A 23,826-nucleotide genomic window follows, 5' to 3' on the forward strand; every position below is an offset into this window, starting at 1 on the left:
TTACTAATTTTTAATTTAACTTCAATGCATCCATCAAACAACTTCACTAATGAAAGAAAGAAATAAATAGTTTAAATGTACAATATTTTTACCAAATTGATGCTTTCAATTTTGTGAATGAAATTCATGGGAAATTCAAACAATGCACATCGTTAGGTTGATGGTAAATAGTTATAAAAATGGCAAATAAAAAGAAAAATGGAAACTTTTTTTATTGTTTTGGGTGTTCACACGAACACGTTGAATTACACATGTTCGGCCGAACATGTGTCCAAACTTTTCCAGCGGTCGCAAAATTTTATGACACATGTTTGCGCGAACGCTATGTTCGCACGAACATACAAAATTAAAAAAAATTTCACCTATTTTTTAGATATATATATATATATATATATATATATATTGCTCTTTTGACTTCCATAATTGTAGGAGAATGATCTCCTACTGTAAAATAAAAAATTTCAAAATGTGCTACTCAGAGCAAGCTTTCCAATGAATATAATTTTAATAAATAATTTAATCATTAAGACTTTCAAATATGAGTTTAACTCATTATAGGTTCTTTACCGATTGAACATCAACTGACTTTGACACCTCGGGAAAATTAGTAAACTAGGTCAAATTTTTTTTGAAAAATATGAAGGAACTGGCTTATTGAGATACCTTTCTATTAAAAAAAAAAATGGTTTATGATAAATTGACTTCAAATTATCTGTGTCAAACGGAACATATGTCTGAATTACAGTTCATGTCACTTCAAAACTTCATAAACTATAAAATATTCAACCAAAATAAATCAAACCAAATGCATCCTCTAGATATTGATGTTACAAATCTAACGTCAAAATAATTACTTCATTATCATTTCTAGAAAAAAAAAGTTATGTGTGTCAAATGGACTGTCACTTTTTAAAATATTGAATTTTATTATGTACCACTTAAATTCGGAGGAGATAAAAAAAATTGACATAAATAATTTCTTTTTTTAAGATTAAAAAATATGGTTACAAACTAGGAACAAAGTACTCAAAATCACTAGTTTATGTCATCTTGAAATTATTTATAGTTTTGGAGATATAGTCACTTGAACGTGACGTTTGTTGCAAAAATATTGATTTTAGTGTCAAAATTGGTCAAAAAGTGGAACCCATTATTGTGGGATTAGATGTGCTTTACTCTTGCAAGAATGTCCCAAAAATATTTCTTCATCACCCTTCACATCAAATTTACCTTTTCTAGATTCTTTCAAAATGTAACATTTGCTTCCAAATACTTTTAGGTAACTTACATTGGGCTTATAGCCATACCATAACTCATAGGGGGTTTTGAATGAGTCCTTCTTTAGCTATACTCTGTTCAGGGTATGAACTACAGTGTTGATAGCTTCCTTCCAATATTTGATAGCAATGTTCTTTTCAATCATTAAGGTTCTTGCATATTCCATGATAGATCTATTGCTCCTTTCAGCTATTCCATTTTTCTCGAGAGTTCCATGGACTGATACCTATCTTTTGATCCCTCTTTCAATGAAAAAGTTATTGAACTCATGGGAGATCAATTCAGCACCTCTGTCTAACCTCAAACATTTCAGTCCTTTTCCTATTTCCTTTTCTACTCTAGCCAAATATCATTTGAACTTTTCAAATGCTTCTGATTTCTCTTTTAGGTACATGATAGTCATCATTCTTGAGTAATCATCAACAAAAAGAATGAAGAACATTTCTCCAGTATAGCTTTCAATTCCAATAGGTCCACACAAATTAGTATGCACAATTTCTAAAACTTCTTTAGACTGACAGTTCTTACTTTTAAAGCTAGTCTTTCCCATCTTACCAATCTGACAATTCTTGCATAGACCAACCTCAGGTTTCTTTATAGTAGGAATTCCTCTTACTTTTCTGAATTTTCTTATTTTCACCAAGTTATCAAAGTTCACATGACACAACCTTCTATGCCATAACCAACTTTCTTCAACTTGAGCAATAAAACATGAACATTCACCAAGTCCAAGATAGAATAAGTTACCTTTTGTTTGAATTCCAAATCTAATCAGCTTTCCTTTGTCATCCAGTAGTCTTGCTTTTCCATGCATGAATTCCACTTTGAATCCATTATTGAGTAGTTGGGCCACACTCAACAAATTGTGTTTTAGTGCTCCTACCTAATATGCATTATCACAAACAAGCTCTTTGGTTAGTGAGATTCTTCCTCTTCCTTTTATGCAATAAAGTTCATTATTACCAAACCTCACACTACCATCATCATAGTCTTCAAAATGTTCAAACTAAGTTTTATCACCAGCCATATGATGAAAGCAACCACTATCTATAATCCATGTATCATTTTTTCTCACATGAGAGATAAGTTCCATTTTCTCATCATTATCAAATTCGTCTTTCACAGCAATGTAAAAAATCTCATCTTCTTCTTCATCAGAATCATTAGAATCCTTAGCCATGAAACATGCTTTTTTACCTTTGTCCTTGAATTATTTGAAGTGTTTCTTTCCATTACACTTGTGACTTTTCTTCTCATCTATGTTCTGCTTATTTGGGCACCTAGCAACAATATGTCCAATTTCTTCACATAAAAAATAGATTAGAGGAACCTTACCTTTGTATTTTCCTCTGCCTCTAGAATATTTCCTTGCTAGTAGAGCTTCAACCACCTCAAGATCACTGTTAGAACTCTGTTCTGATTCTTCTTCACTTTCTGACTGAGAATCTTTTATTTTCTTGCCTTTCTCCTTAAGTGAAATCTTGGCTTCAAATTCTAATTCAATCTTCTTGGAAGCTAGAACATAGTTGTCATAGTTATCTAGCTCAAATGCAGTCAATCTTCCAATTATGGCCTCTAAATTTATTTTATGATTTGCTTCACATCTTCTTTCTTGAATTGCAGAAACTCTAATTGCATAAATGGGAAGTAATGTTCTAAGAACTTTACTTACAACTATTTCCTCCTCAATGTCTCCTCTAGAAGCCTCGATTGCACTGACAACTACTTTGACTCTTTCAACATATTTGGCAATGTTTTCATCCTATCTCATCCTCATTTGATCAAATTATTTTCTTAGACTTTCTACTTTGGCTCTTCTCACATTATCATCACCTCCATAGATTTCTTTCAGCTTGTTCCACATTTCAAAGGAAGTTTTGCAATCCTTGACATCATTAAATTCTTCATAGCTTAGGGCAGATGCAATATTTATCATCATGGTGTTATGACTCTTTTTCTCAGCAATTTCATTAGCAGATAATGTATCAGAAGGAGTTACATATTCTTCATCTAGATATTTCAATCTTGTATCTCCAATGGAATCCAGATGGAGTCTTGCTTCATGCAGATATTTCAATCCTTTTTGTAAGACATCCTAATCTTTAGCTTAGATCTTGAAATCCTTCTTGCAAGCACCAAAAGCTCTGATACCAAATTTTGAAATTATAGATGGAGTAACTTAGAAGGGGGGGGGGGGTGAATTAGTTACCATAAAAACAAATTCACAGATCCCTTAGATGTCTTTAATAACTAGTTAATGATCTCACTCAGTAGCCAAATAGAAAAATGCTATAACTCGGTAGATGTTAATTTATTACTGATCTCAAAAATTTAACAAGCATACATAAAAGAAATAACATCAACACAAGAGACACCGGATTTAACATGGAAACCCAATATGAGAAAAACCATCAAGTAACTAGCTACCAATTTTCACTCTTCTGAAGTGAGCCCTATTAGGAGTCAACCCTGTTAAAGTTTACAAAACATATTGTTAGGTGTGACCTTGTTAGAGGATTTAAACACCCTATTAGGAGTGGCCTTGCTAGAGGACTTTAGAACAATTTAGTAGAACTATCCACCTTGTTAGAGGATTTACAAAAATGGCTGCTAAACCAACTCTGTTAAGAGATTTACAATTCATTGCTACAAGTGTGAGAAAGTAACAATGAGTGACCTGAATGAGATGCAATTGAACTTTATTGATATAGATCTTTGTTCTACTTTACTAGATCCTTACTGATCGAATACACATTTTCTGCTCCTTAAGGATATATGATCCTTCTTCAAAATTTTCTCACACTTACTCTTGACACAATCAACTCACTTGCATGCTTGCTCATTCATATATTCATTCATACTTTAGAGTTCACAACTTGACCTTTTATTTATACCTTGCAAATTGTCAAGTCAGCTCATTTACAAGTTACATTTACCAATAAACAATACATTAGTCAGGTACAAACATTAGATGAAATAATTAAACTTTATTTACCAAAACAATGAAATCCTTCATTGGTCAACCCTACTTGGTAAACACTGCTCTAGAAATGATTTTCAATGTTAACCAAGTGAAGCTTGGTAAACACTGCAAACTCTGCAAAATCCTTTGGAGACTAAGTGAACTCGTTAAGAACTGATTTTCCTTTGTTGACCTTGTAAGATTGATAGAAACTAAATTTTGTCACAGAATCTTTTAGCACTCGAGTGAGCTCGGTAGAAACTATCTTCATAGTGTGACTTCCAAAAATGCTCGGTAGACTTTGTGATTCACTTTGCTAACTATTTAAGTTTAGTAGACTCTTTCTTTTGCTTTGTTGACCAACTGAGCTTAGTAGACTTTGTCTGATACCTGATATAACATTTGTGTAACATCAAAGACAACACACAATTGAATAATTGTATCCAACACTTATCTCCCCACCAGAGTCACCATGTTGTTCGTGTTTTGAAACAAAGACAGTTTCAAGTTACCCCAATGAGAATAAGGTATATCTAGGGGTAGCTAACACCCATCTTCAACATATCATTTCAGACACCAAGCCAACTATAAGGTTAGACCATTCTTCTACTTCAGGCTCTGCCAAACCTAGGTAGGTGGACCTCAGATTCAATTGATATGGTGCCAATGCTAAACATATTCTTGAATCTATTAATAGTAGATTTAGACCTTATATTCTCCTATTGAATCATACAATATCATAAATCTACAATAGCTAAATGCAAGATAATACAATTCATAAGCTGAGTGGGGGCTTTCTATCTTAGTTCTTCAATATAAAATATAAAGATGATTTGAATTTGATTTGATTTTATGTGGGCAAGGAAAGCGGATGAAAACCAAGTATAAACAACAAGCTAATGATCATGTAGTTGATCAGTGCCTCATCCATTGGGTAAATTCACAAATCTCTTTCATGCATTTTTGGACATCTAAGACACATAACCTATTCCAAGATTCTAGATCTATCCATTTACCTTGTAAATTGGATATCAATGTTCAATCTAAATCTCATTCTTATTTGATATCCTCCTCAATAAACTTGCAACCCTATTGGTTTCCTTGAAGCATTTACATAACTCATTGAATTATAACCAACAATAAAATAATATACAACCTTAAGGGACTGCAACTATGACCTAGACTATTTGTTCAAAGATCATAAAATATTGCAAATCACTGATAAAGGAGACAAGATATAAAATGAAACTCAACACTTGCTATTCTTTATATTGATTTTCTTGAAATAATACATGCAAATGCATGAAATTGACTTATAAAGTACCTAATAAACTAGATTTTACAATGAACATATGTTGTCATACAAGAGAGAAAATGGTTGAAATGAGAAACTGATGGGATGGGAAGGGATTATCACAGCCAAAGCAAAGCTTCATGGTATGGAACTAGCACATCCTAGATCTTTCCATTCAAAATCCATCAATTCCATAGCTAATTTTGATTCAATTTCCAATTCTTAACTTTTCGCTACTTTTTCCAACCTACAATGGTCTCACAGTGAAAAATTGGAACCTCTACAAAGAATGAGAAAGAGAATGATATACAGGAGAGTGAATTCCCAGATCTATTGTGTGTCTGACATGTGTCCACTTGGAAAACAATTCCTAGAAGTGACAAAGCATCTTTGTAATCTCTCTCTACAATTGGGAAATCAAATCCTCTATCATTTGGCCTCCCAAAAGCATAAAGATATCTCTAATACTTGATGGAACAATAACTGCTTTTGATGCCAAATCTGGAATCAAGGAAAAGGTAAAAAATTAGTTTAAAATGACCTCTACAAGCCAAGAAAACTTTTCAGAATTCATTTAGGCTTCAACAAACTTCAATACTTGTCCTCGAACTAATTTTGATACTCTGATGAAAAATGCCCATTCTACTGAGAATGCCCTAGAAAATACAAATCTACTTATAGAGCGAACCAATGAATATCTATGCAAAATCTAACCTCATATTTGGAAAATTCATCTTGTCTTGGTTCCAACGGTATATTGGAGTGTATGTTTTGGACAAAAAATGCCCCTCTAGTAGATGTTTGAAAAAATAGGTCCCCAACTTATGAACAAAGCAGTTAAAGGATTTGAATTTGAAAAATTTAAAAGTTTCTATAGTCTTTGCCATAGAAAATCATATTTGAAGCAAAAATTTCAAATTCAAAATTTAATCATTCAAACTAAACAGATATAATTTAAAAAAAATTCCCTTATAGCTCCCATCACCACCCAAGTAGTGCCACCTATCAATCAGTGATAGGCCAACGATCTTGGGCAGGCTCCATAGCATTTACCAACTCTCACCAGATTTCTAGATTTTTTGGGAGGTCACCATGGTACTTGGCAGAAAACCTCTCATTTTTTAGTGGTGACATGGCAATCATCAGAATCTAACCCTCTTTTCCAATAGTATTACCTTTGACCACTCATGCGGTACCACTTGGCAGATTGTGGTTCAGCCTCTTTAGCCTGACATGTCACTGCCATAGCTTCTGGGTTCCATGTCCTTGTGCCACCTAGCCCCACACTTCCCACCAATTTTTTTATTTTTCTGGGAGATCGCCATGGCGCTTGTTGGAAAACTTCCCATTTTTCGATGGTGACATGGTGAACACAGGATTCTTCAACTTTTTTGGCAACTTTTCTCCTCAAGACACTTGGTCAAAATTTATTCATCTTCTTCATTCAACCAACCACATGGCCCACAACACATGAGCATTGCCTTTTAAAAGGTAGTGTCCTATAGATATTAAGTTGTGTGTGTAGGATAGTATTTAAATATTATAAAATCTCTCTGCTTTGTGGATGGAGAATAACATTTTTGAACGGTCTTCCTCTCTGCTCCTTAAGCACAACTACTAATCATCCACAACTTTGGTTAGTCGGACACCATGATTTTTGAGTTCCACATATACATTATGTGGATATTCAACATATTTCTTATGGAGTAGTTTGTAATGATCATGAAGGATAGAGCGACACCCAATCAAGTCTATAGTCAAATGTTGCATTGCTTCCAATGATTCGTGGACCTACATATTCTACAAGCTACGGCTAGGGAAATATGACATGATTTATTCCCTTCAAATGGATTTCTCCTGATGAAATGCAACCTTCTCCTTTGGTCAACTGTGATAACTCCTCTTTAACATAATTGAATGGGATCATCCTCAATTGTGTAATTATAAACATGTATACAAAATGTAGAAAAACTTGCAAGGCACATAATCAATTTGACGAGATGACTCAAATAGATGTGGCTTCATGGAATTTGATGATTGAAGGATATGCACAAAGTGGGTTTTTTGAATTCTAATTCATTTGTAGATTATTTTCTCTCATGTGACTTGGTCTTGTATCAGCTTCTATTTCAACTCTTTTAGTGTGCAGCTTCAATTTAGTCCCTATTTATTGGGCATGGAAGAATTGGAAGGGTAGGAATGAATATATTGAATGGTCTTGAGTGGGCCAAGGTAGAAATAGGGGGCACAAAAACTTGAAGCATGGCTACACTCTATTCTTACTGATGGGTTCTAGTGCCCACAAATTTTGATTCCAATCCAACATAATTTTGAGAATGCCATGACAGTTCTCCCAAGTTACTATAAAAGTATGTTCTAGACAAACTGAAGACATTGAGATTTTCAACAAATTGAAAGACTAAGAAGATATTTGTCACTTTTTTAATGCTTGTAAATTAGTTTTTTTTTTTAAAATCACATCTAGTAGAAGAGCTATAAGTTTTCTAGCATTCGTTTCCCATTGTTAGCATTTCATTGTTTCTTTTTTGTCTCACTGAATCATTTTCATCACGCAATTGCTATAGAGCTTCGGGATATTGGGTAAGAAAGTATATGGCGAAAGACATGGTCTTGGCTATAGTTTCATGACCAGTGAAAAGTAGTGGCAATAATGAAATCTGCCACAATTTCTTATCAAAGATTCTCTTCATCAAGAAGTCTTAACAGCAAACCATTATGCTTTATTCCATCATGACTATATTTTATTTTATCAAATATTTCACATATCTTTCTTATCAAAGCTCTTTTTCCCATCATTGCTTTGAAAAATGAAAATCCTAGCTTTTTATTGGAAATGATATGATTCCTTCAACAAAATCATAGAATATAGGAGCCATTTCATTTACCTCCTCTTCTGTTGAAATACCCAAAAGTTGATTTGCCATAAAATTGATTGCTAGCTTTCTACACTCATCCTTAAAAAACATGTTTCTATCCTTCCATGTATTCATTGTTCTTTGTAGAATGATGTGACTATCTGTCATGAATTTTTTTTTTGCCTTTTTGAAGTCATGAGATTTATGGAAATGATTTATGGCAAGGCTATGAAGGTTTCTATGAAGATCTCCATGTATAGAAATCAATCATTTCTTTCCTACCAAATCTCTAAAAGAATTTGGATTACCTTCCCTAAACAACCGACCTTCATTTTGTAAGATATATCTATTGAATCTTGGACATGCAGACATGACAGGGGGTCTTCTCAAAAGCTTACATGAGAAGATCTTTCCATACCTTTTCAAAGAGCTTTCAACTAATGATGGAGGGTGTGATCTTGACACACTTAAGTACTAGCTAAGAGTATGATCTATTATAGACCATCCTTTGGAACCTAGAGGCAATTTGGAGCTACTAGATTTGGTCTACTTAATCAAATTGCCAAAATCCCAATCATTGCCTTTCTCAATAATGGAATTCTTGATGTGCCCTTAACTGAAATACTTATATTCTAGCCTTAAATTATTTATGACCTGATAGATACTCTGCTATGCATGGTTTATCATGAATAGACCCTGCTTACCAATTTAACTTGCAATGATGCTCTCATATCAAAATACCCTCATCTCCAAACATCATATCAATATGATGGGATTAGTCAGGCCCCAAAGTGGGTCCGACTAAATTTTTTTTTTTCTTTTCAAACACCTTTTCTTGCAAACTATCAACTTTGTGCCAAGAGGTCCTTTAACTAGCCTTAAAAACTAGCACAAACACCTAACTAGGCTCTGAAATCCAAGACACTGATTCTCTATTCCACACACTCTTACAGTGTCGACTCTTTTCTCATGGTGAATTGTTAGTCAAAAGATACTGAATGTCAAAGTTTTCCTTCCATAATTACCTGCAAGCAAACATGTTAGAAAACCATAAAACATGTTCAGAATTGGCTTTGAAAACTAGGCAAACTGAGACTTAGGAAGCTGAAAACTGGGGGATTGGTTCACTATCATGAGGAAAATATAAATTTTTTATTAGGGCTCATGAAGAATAATGAGTCACATTTGGCGAATAGTCAAAGTGGGCTACTTGGAATTTGTAAACTGGGAACAATAGTAGAAAATTATTTTTTGCAAATGGAATGGACCTGGGAAAGTATGCAAACAGATTCATCAAGACTTGAAAATTGGCACACTTAAAGTATTTTTAGAGTACAACACAATGGTACAATCCATTTGATCTCACCTATCATAGATCTTGAGTTACAACATATCGAACAAGGGTACCGACCAATCTGCACTTTATGACACTAGTAAAAAGTTAGAAATTGCATTTGGAATCGCGTTTGAAAATTGATCAAATAGATTCTTCACAATCTCAAAATTTAAACATAGAAAGTATTTGACCTCTAAAATGAAATGCAAAAGGAATTTTCTCATTTTGGTCAACTGAGTCAAAGTTTTAACAAGTCAAATAGGGCCTCCGAGAATTCAAAACAATTCATATTAGCATGACAACAATAAATGACCAACTCTGAGGGATTCAAAACCTAGTCAAATGGATTTGAAATGACTCAAAATCTAAAAAATAGGCTCTCTGGTATGGACACTAAACACTCCAAAGTGGTGAGTCATGAAACATTGCTGGGTGTGAGATATTCAATTGCAAACTAGGCATCTTGTCCCTATTTGACACTTAGGCAAAAATGTAGATTTGGACATTGCTCAAAATGGGACTTCACAAAATAGTTCAAAATGGAAATTTATCATCATGGAACACATAGATACACTAAATTCAAGGTGTTAGAAATATTAAACACCTCTTAGTCTTCAAATGGACAACCAGGTACACATGCATCAAAAGGCATTTATAGGACTTGATTTTTCAATGGTACTCAAAATCAGGGCTTCAACTTTGAGTCCCAATAGGGTGCAACAACTAATTGAGGCTATAGAGGCATTTCATCTAATTTAGTGGGTCTCCCCATGCATTGACACTTATCACATTTATTTGTGTATCTAGCCACATGCTTGTGTAAACTTGGCAAATAATACCCAATTGCCAATATTTTAAATGATGTCTATTTGGTTGCAAAATGACCTCTATAGGGCTCATTGTGATATCCCCTCAAGATACCATATGTTTTACTTATCTCATACACTGACACATTACTTGACTAGGACCACTATAAAACATAAATCCAACAATCCAATAATAGTTAAAGCTCTTTTGAACTAGTAACTTTCTTTCTTTAGTAGAGAAATGAACTAACATCTTTCCTATTGTTAGGTAGTTTGAAATATCTCCATACCATGGATTTTTTTTTGACAATAGCAAAAGATTTTCATCTTGAAAAGTGTCATTAATTGGTGTAGCCATCAAGGATGTGCAACTAAGAGAAAAAATCAGCTACCACATTGGCCCTACCAAGTTTATATACTATTGTGATATCAAATTACTGCATAAGTAGCAACCAACAAGCCAATCTTCCTTATATTGTAGGCTTATTCATCAAATCTTTATAGAAGATTGGTCAATATGAACATATAATTCATATCCAATAATATACTTCCTTAATTTATTTGGTGCATAGATATCTACAAGTAGCTTCTTTTCCATTACTATGTAATTGAAATATGCACCTTGAAATTTTTTACTAATGAAATAAATAGCATGCTCAGCTAAGTCTACCATTTGGCCTAGTACTACACCTATAACATAGTCTGAGGCATCTGCATGAATGTGGAAAGCAAGTTCCCAATTGGGCCCTTTCAAAACTAGTGCTATGATGAGAACTTCTTTTTAAGCTGTAGGAAAGATGTAGCATGCTCAAAGTTTGACACAAATTTAGAATCCTTTTTTAACAAGTTATAAAGGGATGTTCCAAGTTGACTGAAATTATTGATGAATCTTCTATAATATCAAGCATGTCTTAGGAAACTTCACACATCCTTTTGCTTCCCTAGCATAGGCAATGTACTAATGACCTCAATCTTTGTTGGATCCACTTGGATGCCTTTTGATGAAATGAAATTACCTAGTACTACTCCTTCCATCATCATAAAACATTTTTCACTATTTAGGGATAGGTTATAGTCTTGGCCTCTCTTGAGTACCTTCTCTAAGTTGGCTTTTTCTTCCTCAAAAGTAGTCTCATAAATAGTAAAAGCATCCATGTAGATCTCCATATAGTCAGTAGATATATCAAAAAATATGCTTATGCTAGTTCAATGGAATGTGGTTGGGGCATTGCACAAGCAAGTAAAGGTTATTTCTTCTTGATCCTTTGGAGCTATTTGTATCTGATTGTAACCATTAAAACCATCTAGAAAAGAAAAATATTTCTTCCCAACTAGGTTTTCAAGAACTTGAGCTATAAATGGAAAGGGGAAGCGGTATTTCTTAGTGACTAAATTAAGCTCCCTATAATCTACACAAACCCTCCATTTTCCTCCCTTCTTCGGTACTACAACCAGGGGTGAGACCCATTAGCTATCAAAGATAGGGTAAATAAAACCAACTCTTAATAGTTTATGGATCTCATTTTTAACTATATCCCTCAAAACAGGGTTGACTCTCCTTTGAGGCTATTGGACAGGTTTGAAGTTAGGACTATTATAGATCTTGTGAGTACTGGGCATAGGATCTAATCCTATCATGTCCATGTAGTCCTAAGAAAATGTTTTCTTATTAGTAACTACAACATAATTTTTTGATGTAAAGGTGACAAGGCATTGTTTATATTCGACTCTCTTCCTAGACCAACTTCCATCTTAATAACCTTATCTGTCATGAATAACTAGACAAAAAGAGAAGAATCAATCTCATGAGGTAATAATGCGTGAAAGAATTGGGAAGCTTTTGGATGTTGAGGTGTGTTTAAAGGTGGTAATATGGTTTCTAGGACACTTTTTGCTTAAGGACACACTTGAGGCTCTCCTCTATACTCATTCATGGTAATGGATGAAATGATCTCATCTTCTTCTCTAGAGGCTACAAATGACTCTTGATCTACCATCATTAGCTAATGGATGGAATCGACCTCTGGACTATCATCACCCACACCTAGCCAGAATACTTGGTCATCTAGTAATAGTACTTGAGCAAGGGAGTATTAGTATGAATACCATTAGATATTGTCATCTTCTAAGACTGGGAAGCTATATAGGCATATGTAGTAGCTAACCATGGTCTCCTTGAAATTAAAGAATATCCACCCATGTTAGCCTTTGGGGAAAGGACAATAAAGTCTATGGAATACTCCCAAGAATTTAAAGTGATTATGACATCTTCTATCTTCCCATCTGGATTAATACTAGAATGATAAGCAAGATAAACTATGGTTTTAGTTTCTCTGAGACCAATGATATGCAATTGAGACAATACCTCCTTTTTATGACATTTATGGATGCTCCTAAGTCAACTAAAGCATTTTGAACTTTCATCCCAAGATTGGTGACAACAATCACACGACTCCCAGGGTCAAAATATTTGGTTACGATTAATTTCTCCAACATTAAATCAGATAATTGTCCTAAGACATGAATAGTTTTTGGATCCTTCTTCTTTCTTGCTAGTTGTTTGATACATGCTTCCTTGATGTCTTTAGTATAGGTAGGAACCCCCTTGATGGCATCAAGTAATATTATTTTTACTATCATTTGCTTCAACTGATTAGGAAAATCAATTACTAAATGGTTTTCAGTAGGCTGGCCTTGGTCCATCAACCTATGAGGAAACAAAGGTCCTTTGGCTACAAGAGATGTGTGTTGATCTGGCACATCTACTTGTTCAGTTGGGGAATCTTCAACTTCTATTATTATAGGATTTTGGGTGAAGGAAGAGTAGTGCCTAACCTTAAGTGGATATCATTTAAGGAAATGACATAGCTTTGTTATTGTGTTGGCTATTTAGTATTGGTAGGATTAGGATTAGGCTCAACCGGTACCTGAGTCTACTTAAGATTATTAATGTCTACATGAGGAGGCTTTAGAGCCTACTGTTGATGTGGTGGCATTAAGGCTTGCTGACTAGATTGGGTATTCCAATTTTGGAATTGTTGCCAACCTTGCTAAGGTTTTTGCCAACCATGCTAAGGTTTTTACCAACCAAGTTGAGGTTGTTACCAACCCTACTAAGGTTGTTTCCAACCTTGTTGAGGTTTTTTCCAACCTGGCTAAGGTTGCTTCCAATTATTACATCCACTAAAACTAGTATTTTGAGATTTTTTCCATTGATTGTTAGTATTATAATATTGAAGAGAATCTTGTGGCATACCTTGTCTTTGAGCCCATGGCCTTTATTGAGAAACATAGAGAACCTCTCCATTTCCATCAATGTCTTTAAACTTAGTAGGAATTGGTTGCTTCTCCAAGCTTGCAATAGACTTACATCTAGAATTATTTTTCTTCTTCCTACAATGTGGACAATATTTAGCTAACATGGCATCAATGTCGTCCTTCTTCCTTCTCGCCTTCATGGTATCCAGCTAAGTGGTTACATCATTAATGATGTTTGGTTTGAATTCTGATAGAAAATTTGATAGTTCCTTCTTTGATACTCCTGAACCACCATTAGACTTATGTGGTAGTTCTCTAAGTCCACTGCATTTCTTCATAGTGGCCCTGGAATAGTTCAAACATATACTCTGTATATTAGTCTTTTTTTTTTGAGTGATATCTCCTCCTACCATGAGATCTAGAGACTCAATGCTTCCATCATTTACACCTCTTAGAAAAAGATATTTCTTTGATTCCTCATTTGGCTGGTATTGTGTGTTATACTAGAAGTTGAACATGAAATGTGAGACATAATCTTCCAAGGTTTCATTGTCCTTTTGGGACATTTTGAAAATGTCATCTCCATTCAAATCTTGACCCCTATAATATTATTTATATTTTATAAGAAATAATTTTCTCATTGCAAGCCAATCTGCTACATTGTTGACACCCAACCCCACGAACCATCTTAGAGAAGCTTCCTTTAGGGCAGATGAAAACAAGTTCAACTTATGAGCATCATTTGTATAGTCATAACTTCTACAAAGGATATCAAACACAAAGAGAAAGGTTTCAGGGTCCTTAGTAATTAGGCCATAGAACTTGGGAAGTGCAATAGAAGGTATGTTCTTCAAATTTTGATTACCTTAATGAGGATGGATAGGAAAAGGAAATATAGGATGAGGTTGAGGCTAAGCCATTATTGGAGGAGGACCTTGTGGTGGTTGGTAGATAAGAAGGGCAAGTGGATTTTCTTGGTATTCAGGTTCAACGAAAGGATCATTCAAATGCAAGGATTCTTTAGAGAATGAGGGTATTCATTCTTGAGCAATGAAGAATGGATTTTCAAAAGGTTCTTCTTCTTAATTCTTACTATGAGGTTTTTCAAGGTCAAGATTAAAAACATCTTCCTGATTATTAAGAGGAAGAAATCTCCTAAGGAGTTCTCTTTTTCTATGGATGCAAACTAATGTATAATTTAAACTAAGATAATGCCTTCAAGGTTGAACTAGATTGACACCATCCTCAATAATGGAGCCAAAAATGGCTAGTCAGCTTAATACCCTAGTAATGAAGGATTGGACATCCTTCCACAATGATTCTATGGTCAGGCAACATCATGTGTTTTATTTAAAATAGTACACTGACTTCATTTAATTTATCAACCTGGGAGGATAAACTTGAAATAGTGACTGCAAATTATATGCTCTAATTCTTCTTTAAGTCATTACAACTAAAGAAAAGGTAGTACAAAAGGAAACCTATACTAGAAAATGAAACAAAAACTAACTTGAAGATTAAAATAATGTTGCAGGAACAGTTCATCGATTTTGTTACCAATCACTCCAGAAGCAATAAAATTCTACTTTACTTAGAAACAACAAGGAAATGAAATTTATTCTAATAGAACAATTCACTCACCAAGTGGGCCTCCTTGGATGAGTGAATAGAAAAAAAAACTAAAATAAGAGATATAAACTTGAATTGTGCATTATATTTATTCATGGTGAAAGATTACACTTGATTAAAAATAGTATCACACTATGTTGCTATGAAAATCAACCCATTCTATTCTTCTTTAAACTAGGCTCAAAGCTACAATAGTTGTTATTTTAAGGAAACTACAACTACTTCCTAAATCTAAGATCAGTCCATTAATGAGGATTAATTACATACTCATAAAATTAGAAATAGAAACAACATTAACCACAAACAAATGCTTTAGGAATATAGCAAGTTGTGGAATCTACATTTGTGCGCTGCAACAACATAAAGCAACAAATGATTCACTTCACTTGCGAACGTCTAGAAATTTTGTTTTCTTTGACTTGTTTAGCATTGGAATGTTGATCTTTGAATATCCGTGGTAAATACCAGTAAAAAAATCAATGCCTACACAATCTCCATATACATATATTTATTTTCATCATCAATATTAGAGAAAATTGTAAAGTTCAAATTACCACTCTTGCAAATCCTATGGCTATAGGAGGAAAACTAACCCAAACATTGCATAGATAGGGAAACATTTATCAACATGTAACACTACTTCATTATACCATTTCTTTCCATGGATTCAAGAAGATATAGCATATTTAAACTAACCATACTTCTACTTCATGTCTTAACATACATATACATTAAAAAAAAGTTCATCTACTTAAAACCATAAAGTCATGACTATTTTGCAAGATAAATATTTGAAAATATGATTAAAGGAACCTATAACAATGGCCTCTTGGAGGCCCATTGTTACTATTTTTAGAGAGCGAGAGATTTAGTTACCATATCAAGATAGATTATATCAAGTGAATATGCAAGAAAAAGAGGCCGAGATTCAGTTACCATGAAGTAATACTCGGTAAGGAGATATCTCAAGTAGGAAGAATCTATGCAAGGTCTTACCAGAAATATAGAAGAATGTGATTTATTTCATGATATAAGGATCTTATGTGAGTTGCATTGATGAGAATGACAGTGAGACTAAAAGGAAGAGTTGCCATATAAAGGTAGATTATATCAAGTGAACATGCAAGGAAAAAAGGGAGAGATTTAGTTACCACAGAGTAATATTTAGTAAGGAGATATTGCAAAGAGGGAGAATCTATGCAAGGTATTACTAGCAATACATAATAATCTTATTCATTTCATGATATGAGAAGCTTATGTGAGCTGTATGGATGAATATCATAAACTTAAAGAAAGAGTTGCCATATAAAGGGAGATTATATCAAGTGAACATGCAAGAAATAGAAAAAGAGATTTAGTTACCATGGAGTAATATTTAGTAAGGAGATATTGCAAAGAGGGAGAATCTATGCAAGGTCTTACAAGAAATAAAGAAGAATCTAACTGATTTCATGATATGAGGAGCTTATCTAAGTTATATGGATTTGAATCAGATGAACCTAAAAGAAAGAGTTTCCATATAAAGGGAGATTATATCTATTGAAAATGAAAGAAAAAGAGGGAGAGATTTAGTTACCATGGAGTACTATTCAGTAAGGAGATATTGCAAAGAGGGAGAATCTATGCAAGGTCTTACCACCAATACATAAGAATCTGATTGATTTCATGATCTAGGGAGCTTATGTGAGCTGCATGGATGAGAATCAAAATGAAATTGAAAGAAAGATATTGTTGGAGACATATTATGAGAATAAGAATGAAAATGAAAGAAAGAGATTGTTGGACACAAGAGATGAGAATCAAAATGAAAATAAGGATGCTATTAAAGATCTCATACTAAACATAGAGGGACATAGCTCGAACTAGTACATGTTTTGGATTGCATGGTAACTAGAGGTGCTCCCATCAAATCCAAAGAGGGAGATTATCAAAAACTAAAATTGGAACAATTGTTATATTGTCATTGATGTCAAACCTTATTGGTAAGATAGTTTACTATCTAATTTGGGTATCATATCTAGATTATTGATGAAGATGATTTGAGAAAAGACATATCAAAAACACCTAGAGAAAAGGTTGAGTTATGAGGAAACTACAATGGGTACTTGATTTGTTATACTTTGACAAGATAAAGTGATTTCTTAATCATGGTACAAGTAAAGAAGATGGTTGGATTGAAGCCTTGAAGAAGTGATCAAAGGATGACCAAATGCATAGGCTTGATCGAGAAAAAGAGTAGAAGATTAAGGAACTTGAAGTATATGTCGAGTGATGCTAGTATTGACCGAGCGCCAGTATATGCCAAGAGAAAGTAGTGTTAACCAAGCATCAATATTGACTGAGTGTTAGTATATGTTCCAAATAGAAATGTTAGTAATGAATGAGTAACCCAGTGATAATTGAGCATCAGAACATAGTGTTGGCTGAGGGACAACATTTAATAGTTTATGAGGAAATCATTATTTCTAGCTAACATTGTTGATTTCTTGGAATATGTAAAGTATCTTAAAGATAAGGATGAATGACCTGTAGCATTTAAATAAATAGAAACCATGCTTGAGTATTTCTATTCAAGGATTCAAGAAGAAGTTTGAAGAATTTTCTAAAAGAGAAAATAAGAGACTAAATGATGGAAGGATTCAATGAATCTGAACTAACCCTAAGATCTACGATGGTGTTTAAGAAAGAAAAGATCAGAACTACCTTTTAAGGAGGTACAAGGGCTAACCTTATGTGGTTGGAGTAGGTGTTGATGTTATTGATTGGAAAACTTAAACAAGAGGCTGCAAAGAGTTTTGAAGAGGTGAGGAGAGATTGTTTGAAGGGTTTCCAAGCAAGTCAGAGATGAAGATGATAATGGAGGCTAGTTAGTGGATCAACATGTGAGCCAATTTGTGATATGTATTTGCAAAGTGAGTTATATTAGTCAGATCAAAACCTACTATTAGTTCCTAACCATTATATGAGTTTTATAATCCTTTAGTCAAGGTTGACCTAACCGCCATATATGAATCCTTTAATCGAGGTGGCATTCTAATGGAATGTTCTAAAGTTTCCTAACAAGGCCGCTCCTAACATAGTGATTAAATCCTTTAAAAGGGTCATGTTTAATAGTTTTTTTTAACCTTTAATAGAACTAGCTCCTAATAGAGCTCACTTTAGAAGAGTGAAAGATTGGTGATATGTTACTGATGGTTTTTCCCAAATTGGGTTTCCATGTAAAATCCTAGTGTGAACTTTTTTGGATGTTATTTGTGATGATTTACTATTAACATTTTACATTTTGCAAGTCTATTATTATTAGGATAGTGGATTACTAATTGATGTTATTGATAATCTACTATAGAGGCTGACCTAATGGATTCTTAGATTTGAAGTAGTTGAAGTGTTTAAATGTTTAATTTTTACATATGGACCTTAGATAAATTATTCATCCCCCCTCTTAGTTATTCTAATCATTCTAACAGTAGATACTCCTTCTTAGTCCTTTTAAGTTTTTCCTCTTGTATCTCCTTCCACTTCTCTTCCATTTGATGACATATCCTGAAATGTTGTACATAGGATGAAGAGATGTTTTCAAAAAAAATTTATGCCTCTAAATATTTGATCAAGGGTGTTCGTTGTAGTTTGAAGATGAAAAATGTGGTACTATTTCTTTATGTTCTATTTGGCCTTCTATGTTTTGTAAAGGGTTTTGAGTGCCTACAAAAACTCACCAATTTCTTATTTCCCATTGGATGTCACTTGCTTATGTTGTGTGTTTAATAAAACTTCTATTCAAGTGTTTCAAATCATAGTTTTAGGTCATTTTGAAATTTATTTTCCTCTAATAAAAACCTAATACACGTGCTTTATAATTATTGAAATAAAATTTGCATTCTCACAATAACATCTAAATTATTGGGTAATCTTATCTATCCATTTTTTGGGTATTTTGGAAAATATATGTCTTAATTTAGTTAATAAAACAAATTATTCAATGGTTAAAAAAATAAAAAATAATTAAAAGATAAAAATCCCATAATTTTGGTTAGCACAAATATTGAACTATTTTCCAGATTTGATTGCTATTACCCAATTGGTGAATATTAGCTACTTAAAAAACTAAACAAGAATAAATAATCTAAAAAGAAATAGAAAATAGAAAAAATATGCTCATTATAAATCAATGTTGAGACCCAATAGTGTCCACAAAAAGAAAACCAATATGTGGACAACACTTGTCATTGACTATTTTTTCATGTGACAAACTATAGTCCAACAATAATTTATATTTCTAGGAGAACTCACTAGACTATGGGAAGAAGCACCATAAAATATAAGTAGTAAATATATTACTAAAATATAGCACCGTGTGAGAGTTGTGTTGATGGTATTGTTTCTCTATCTTTTTTAGTACTATTGTCATCTCTTGTTTTGTGGTGGTTGGTTGTATGTGTTCTTGTTTGAGGTTGTTAGGTGTCTTCCCTTCCCAAACATTTGTTTTTGGTTTGCATTGGTTCCTTCTTCTTCCAATGCACTCACATTTTATTTTTTAGTGGTTTTGTTACAAGCTAGAGTTGTTGTTGCACCCAAAGATTGACCTCTCAATGCCCAATACAACCACTAGACTTATAGAACATCAGAGGTGGTTAAGCCATGTCACGAACTTGAAGGGTAATGTTGGAAGTTAGTCCAAAAATCCCCTCAATGTTACCCAAGGAGATTCCAACCTGTGACCAAGCTCTGATACCACTTGTTACAAGCTAGAGTTGTCGTTGCACCATAAGATCAACCTGTCAATGCCCGATACAACCACTAGGCTTATGGAACATAGAAGGCAGTTAAGCCATGGCACAAACCTCAAAGTGGACTGTTGGAAGTTAGTCCAGTAGGTTTTTGGTTTCTTAGCTCCTTTTTTTTGGGTCCCTTTGCATGTGGCTCCTCTCAAATGCCTTTTTAATTCACCTCTCAAGAATTTGTTCCCACTTGTCATTTCAACTTGATGTCACTTTATTGTTCTTATTGTTTATTTATTATATGGCTCCAGGCCCTATCCCACTTGATCTCATTAGAAAATGTCACCATGCTTGGAGAAGAAACCCTATGGTGTTGGATGAGGAGTCAAGAACCATGAAAGAAATGATGGTGAAAGTTAATAAATGTATAAGGATATCCATAATATTTGGGATACAAGTACATATGCTAGACAACCTATTAGAGGAACAAGGCATTAAATGAATAATTGAATATGAATCACTATATTAACTAGTAAGAAAAGACGTTAAGAGGATAACTATTACAATCTTTTTTGCAAGTGGTGGAAGACAAAGATGAAATGCATAGGGGCAAGGGGAAGCTAGATGGCTTAGAGAAAGAAAAATTTTGCACTTGAAAGAGATTAGTTTATTCTCCAAATTTATTTTTTCCCAAGGTAGGTCAACCAACATTAAGGAAAATTTAGCTAGTAGCAACTTTTAAGAGTCCCTTTCTAGAAAAATATGAGAAAATGAGGTATGAGACCAATATCTTGTTGTGGGGTCAAACTTGAGGAAAAGACCATATTATTACAAATAGCTAAATAAGACTATTTAATCTACAAGTGTATGGGGGTAGGGAAAGATTACTTAGAGAAAATATACTAGATTCACTCACAAGATTGAATGAGTGAAACTTGGAGAAAAGGATAGGGCATGATAACCCCATTTTCAGTAGTCTATATTCAAAACAAAGTCATCATCTTTCATATAATTAAAGTAGGTAACAAAAGTGCAACAAGTCAATCTATAAATCTCTATCTACTTTTTACCACTAGCAACTAGTTCTCTAAAATCTAGGAATGCAACTTAAGAAGAGAAGGTCTTAGTCAATTAAACCTATAAATTAATCCATTATTATCAAAGTAAGAGGTTCATCACCTCTAGAGAAAATGAGGAATACGGGAGACACTTCTTAGCTATGCCAAAAGGACCCTTCAATGGGTTTTCATTATGAATTTTCAAAAGACCCTTTTAGGAAAGAGTCACCATAATCTCAAGTGTGTAAAATTAAGGCAATAGTATAGTTTTAACAATACAATCAAATTATAAACCACATATGTCAACAAGAAGGTCACAAGCTAGGGAGACATTGCTCCATAGTCATAGGTGAAAGGAAAGAATTTGAAAACAAATATGCTAAGGCCATGATACTCAAAAAAATGACTAAAAAATTAAGTGAAAAGTATATGTTTTGCTTAGTTTTTACTTTTTTTCTTGCATATTTTTATATGACAAATGATTATTTTTATTATTATACAAACAAAAAAAAGACATTGATCACATCATATAGATAATTCAAACTTGATTTTTAGATCTAAAAAATATATGTGAATAGTCATCAACAAAACTAAAACATTATAGTCACAATTATGAATAAAATATTATTAAAATAATTATACATCAAATAGTCATAAACAACACTAAAACTTTATAGTCATAATTATAAATAAAATATTTTTAAAATAATTATACATCAAATCAACATATGTTACAACAAACATATGATACAAACACTATTAGAAACTATCTAGCTCAGCTATACGAACCTTTCCCTATTAAAAACAAATTTCACAAATCATTTATTAAATATGAGAACGACACTCTTTGTCTTTTCACCATTCTTAATAGCAAGTGGTCAATTAGGACCACACATGTCTGTTGCGTAGCCCATTCCACCATTATGTATTGACAGTTGCGTGTATCTCCAATTCTAAGTACCATTACCAGCAAATTCATATTCTTCCACATGGTCACATGACGACATGTACTCCATCACACACATATATATATATCTCTGAAAACGAAATAGGCCTATGCGTCCCTCGTTCCAACAAGGAGTGGGTTTATACGTAACAGAACATACGTCACTATGTACAGTGACATCTAACCACCCAAAAGCATTGAAACGTAGACCAAGATTGAAAGAAAGAAACACATATCTTAGGTCTTAACAAATGGTACAATAACCTTGATTATCCTCATTAGAGATATACCAAACTTCATTAGGAGGCGGCTGCGGAGGATAATACCCAGGCCATGCCATCATGCCCGATTTGCTTGAACACCCACAATGTTGAGTAGGTGCACATGAGCAATGCCTCACCGATGGAGGATACCCAGGACATATTATAACTTGGGATTTCACACCATCCTTTTTCTCTACATCCTTCTTCCCATCCTCCTTCTTACCATCATCTTTCTTTCCATCTTCCTTCCCATCTTTCTTTTTCTTCTTGGACTCCTCTTGTTTTGGGGGTGGAGGTGGAGGCCCGTAAGAAACCACACGAGCACATTTGAATTTGCTCCTTATTTGGTTGGCAATGCACACTGGATCTGCATCTCCATCCACAGTTATTGTCCTCTCCTTCATATTAATCGAAACCCTATCTATTCCTGCGAACAAATGATAACCCATTACTAAATTTCAAACAACAATAATTGATCTAGAAATACAATGAAAATTCACTTTCATAATGAATATGAGCTCGAAATATGCTTGACTTCACCCCGAAGAGAAATGAAAGCCACTAACTCATCTTATATGATACTAGACTTACGAGAAGATGGCAGTGAGAGCAAAAACAGAAGTTATAAATATACCCTTTTGTTTACATATCAGGACTTGTAATAGTACTTTTGAAACATGCTAGAAAGAGTATTTGAAAGGAAAACATAGAGATCTGAGATTTTAAACATGTTCAATAGAGAAATCATGAAAGGACGAAACATTAGGGTTTCCTTCTTCCATAATTTTTGGGCAATAGGTAAGAAGCGAGTTGAAAGAGAATAATTTTGTCGCATGATACCATCTATTTTTGTGATTGATTGCAAGGCCACTCTCTTGCACTTGTAGCAATCCATATCGACGCTCATAACAGTCCTCTGCCATGTCAGAGAATACAAGAGACCATGAGACAAGGTAGTTTCTCTCTTGTAATACTTAAGAAGAATGAAAATCAAATAAAACAAACAAACGCCTTACATAAGCCATCCTGGGCAATCTTCCTGCAAGGTTGTATATCTGCAAAGAGCTCTGACCTGCCTTCGACTCTTCACTACAAATGATGAAGAAAAGGGAATTTACGATGCCTTTATAGAGGAGATTTGTACAAACAACATTATAAATTAATGCTTTTGGGTCGATTTTTCTTGACCAGGTTTTGTGGACATCAATAAGTCTTTATAAATCGTGTAGTTATTCACTCCAGTTATTTTCTACGGTTTTCTGCAAGTTGTCTACAACGTAAATCAATCAGCATCACTCATAGGATAGTTGGTACGTACAAAAGTAATTAGAAATTTCATGGTTATATTTAGAGAATTTTATTGTAAAAATTAATCATCATTAAAAAAAAGTCTTTTATGAAT

General features: G+C 33.7%; 1 protein-coding gene across 1 annotated transcript; it reads right to left on the reverse strand.

The window, feature by feature from the left end:
• Nucleotides 1–21,871: 21,871 nt before the first annotated feature.
• Nucleotides 21,872–23,597, reverse strand: LOC149542294 (uncharacterized). Its single transcript, XM_089797278.1, has 3 exons — nucleotides 23,441–23,597; nucleotides 23,265–23,340; nucleotides 21,872–22,851 (listed from the first exon to the last, which is right to left on the reverse strand). The coding sequence occupies exons 1-3, from the start codon at nucleotides 23,447–23,449 to the stop codon at nucleotides 22,406–22,408; spliced, it is 531 nt and encodes a 176-aa protein (XP_089653404.1). The 5' UTR covers nucleotides 23,450–23,597; the 3' UTR covers nucleotides 21,872–22,405.
• Nucleotides 23,598–23,826: the final 229 nt, after the last annotated feature.

The sequence above is a fragment of the Cupressus sempervirens genome, chromosome 8 (genome assembly GCF_028749045.1).
Source record: "Cupressus sempervirens isolate cs-2001-9-10 chromosome 8, ASM2874904v1, whole genome shotgun sequence".
NCBI classification, from domain to species: domain Eukaryota; kingdom Viridiplantae; phylum Streptophyta; class Pinopsida; order Cupressales; family Cupressaceae; genus Cupressus; species Cupressus sempervirens.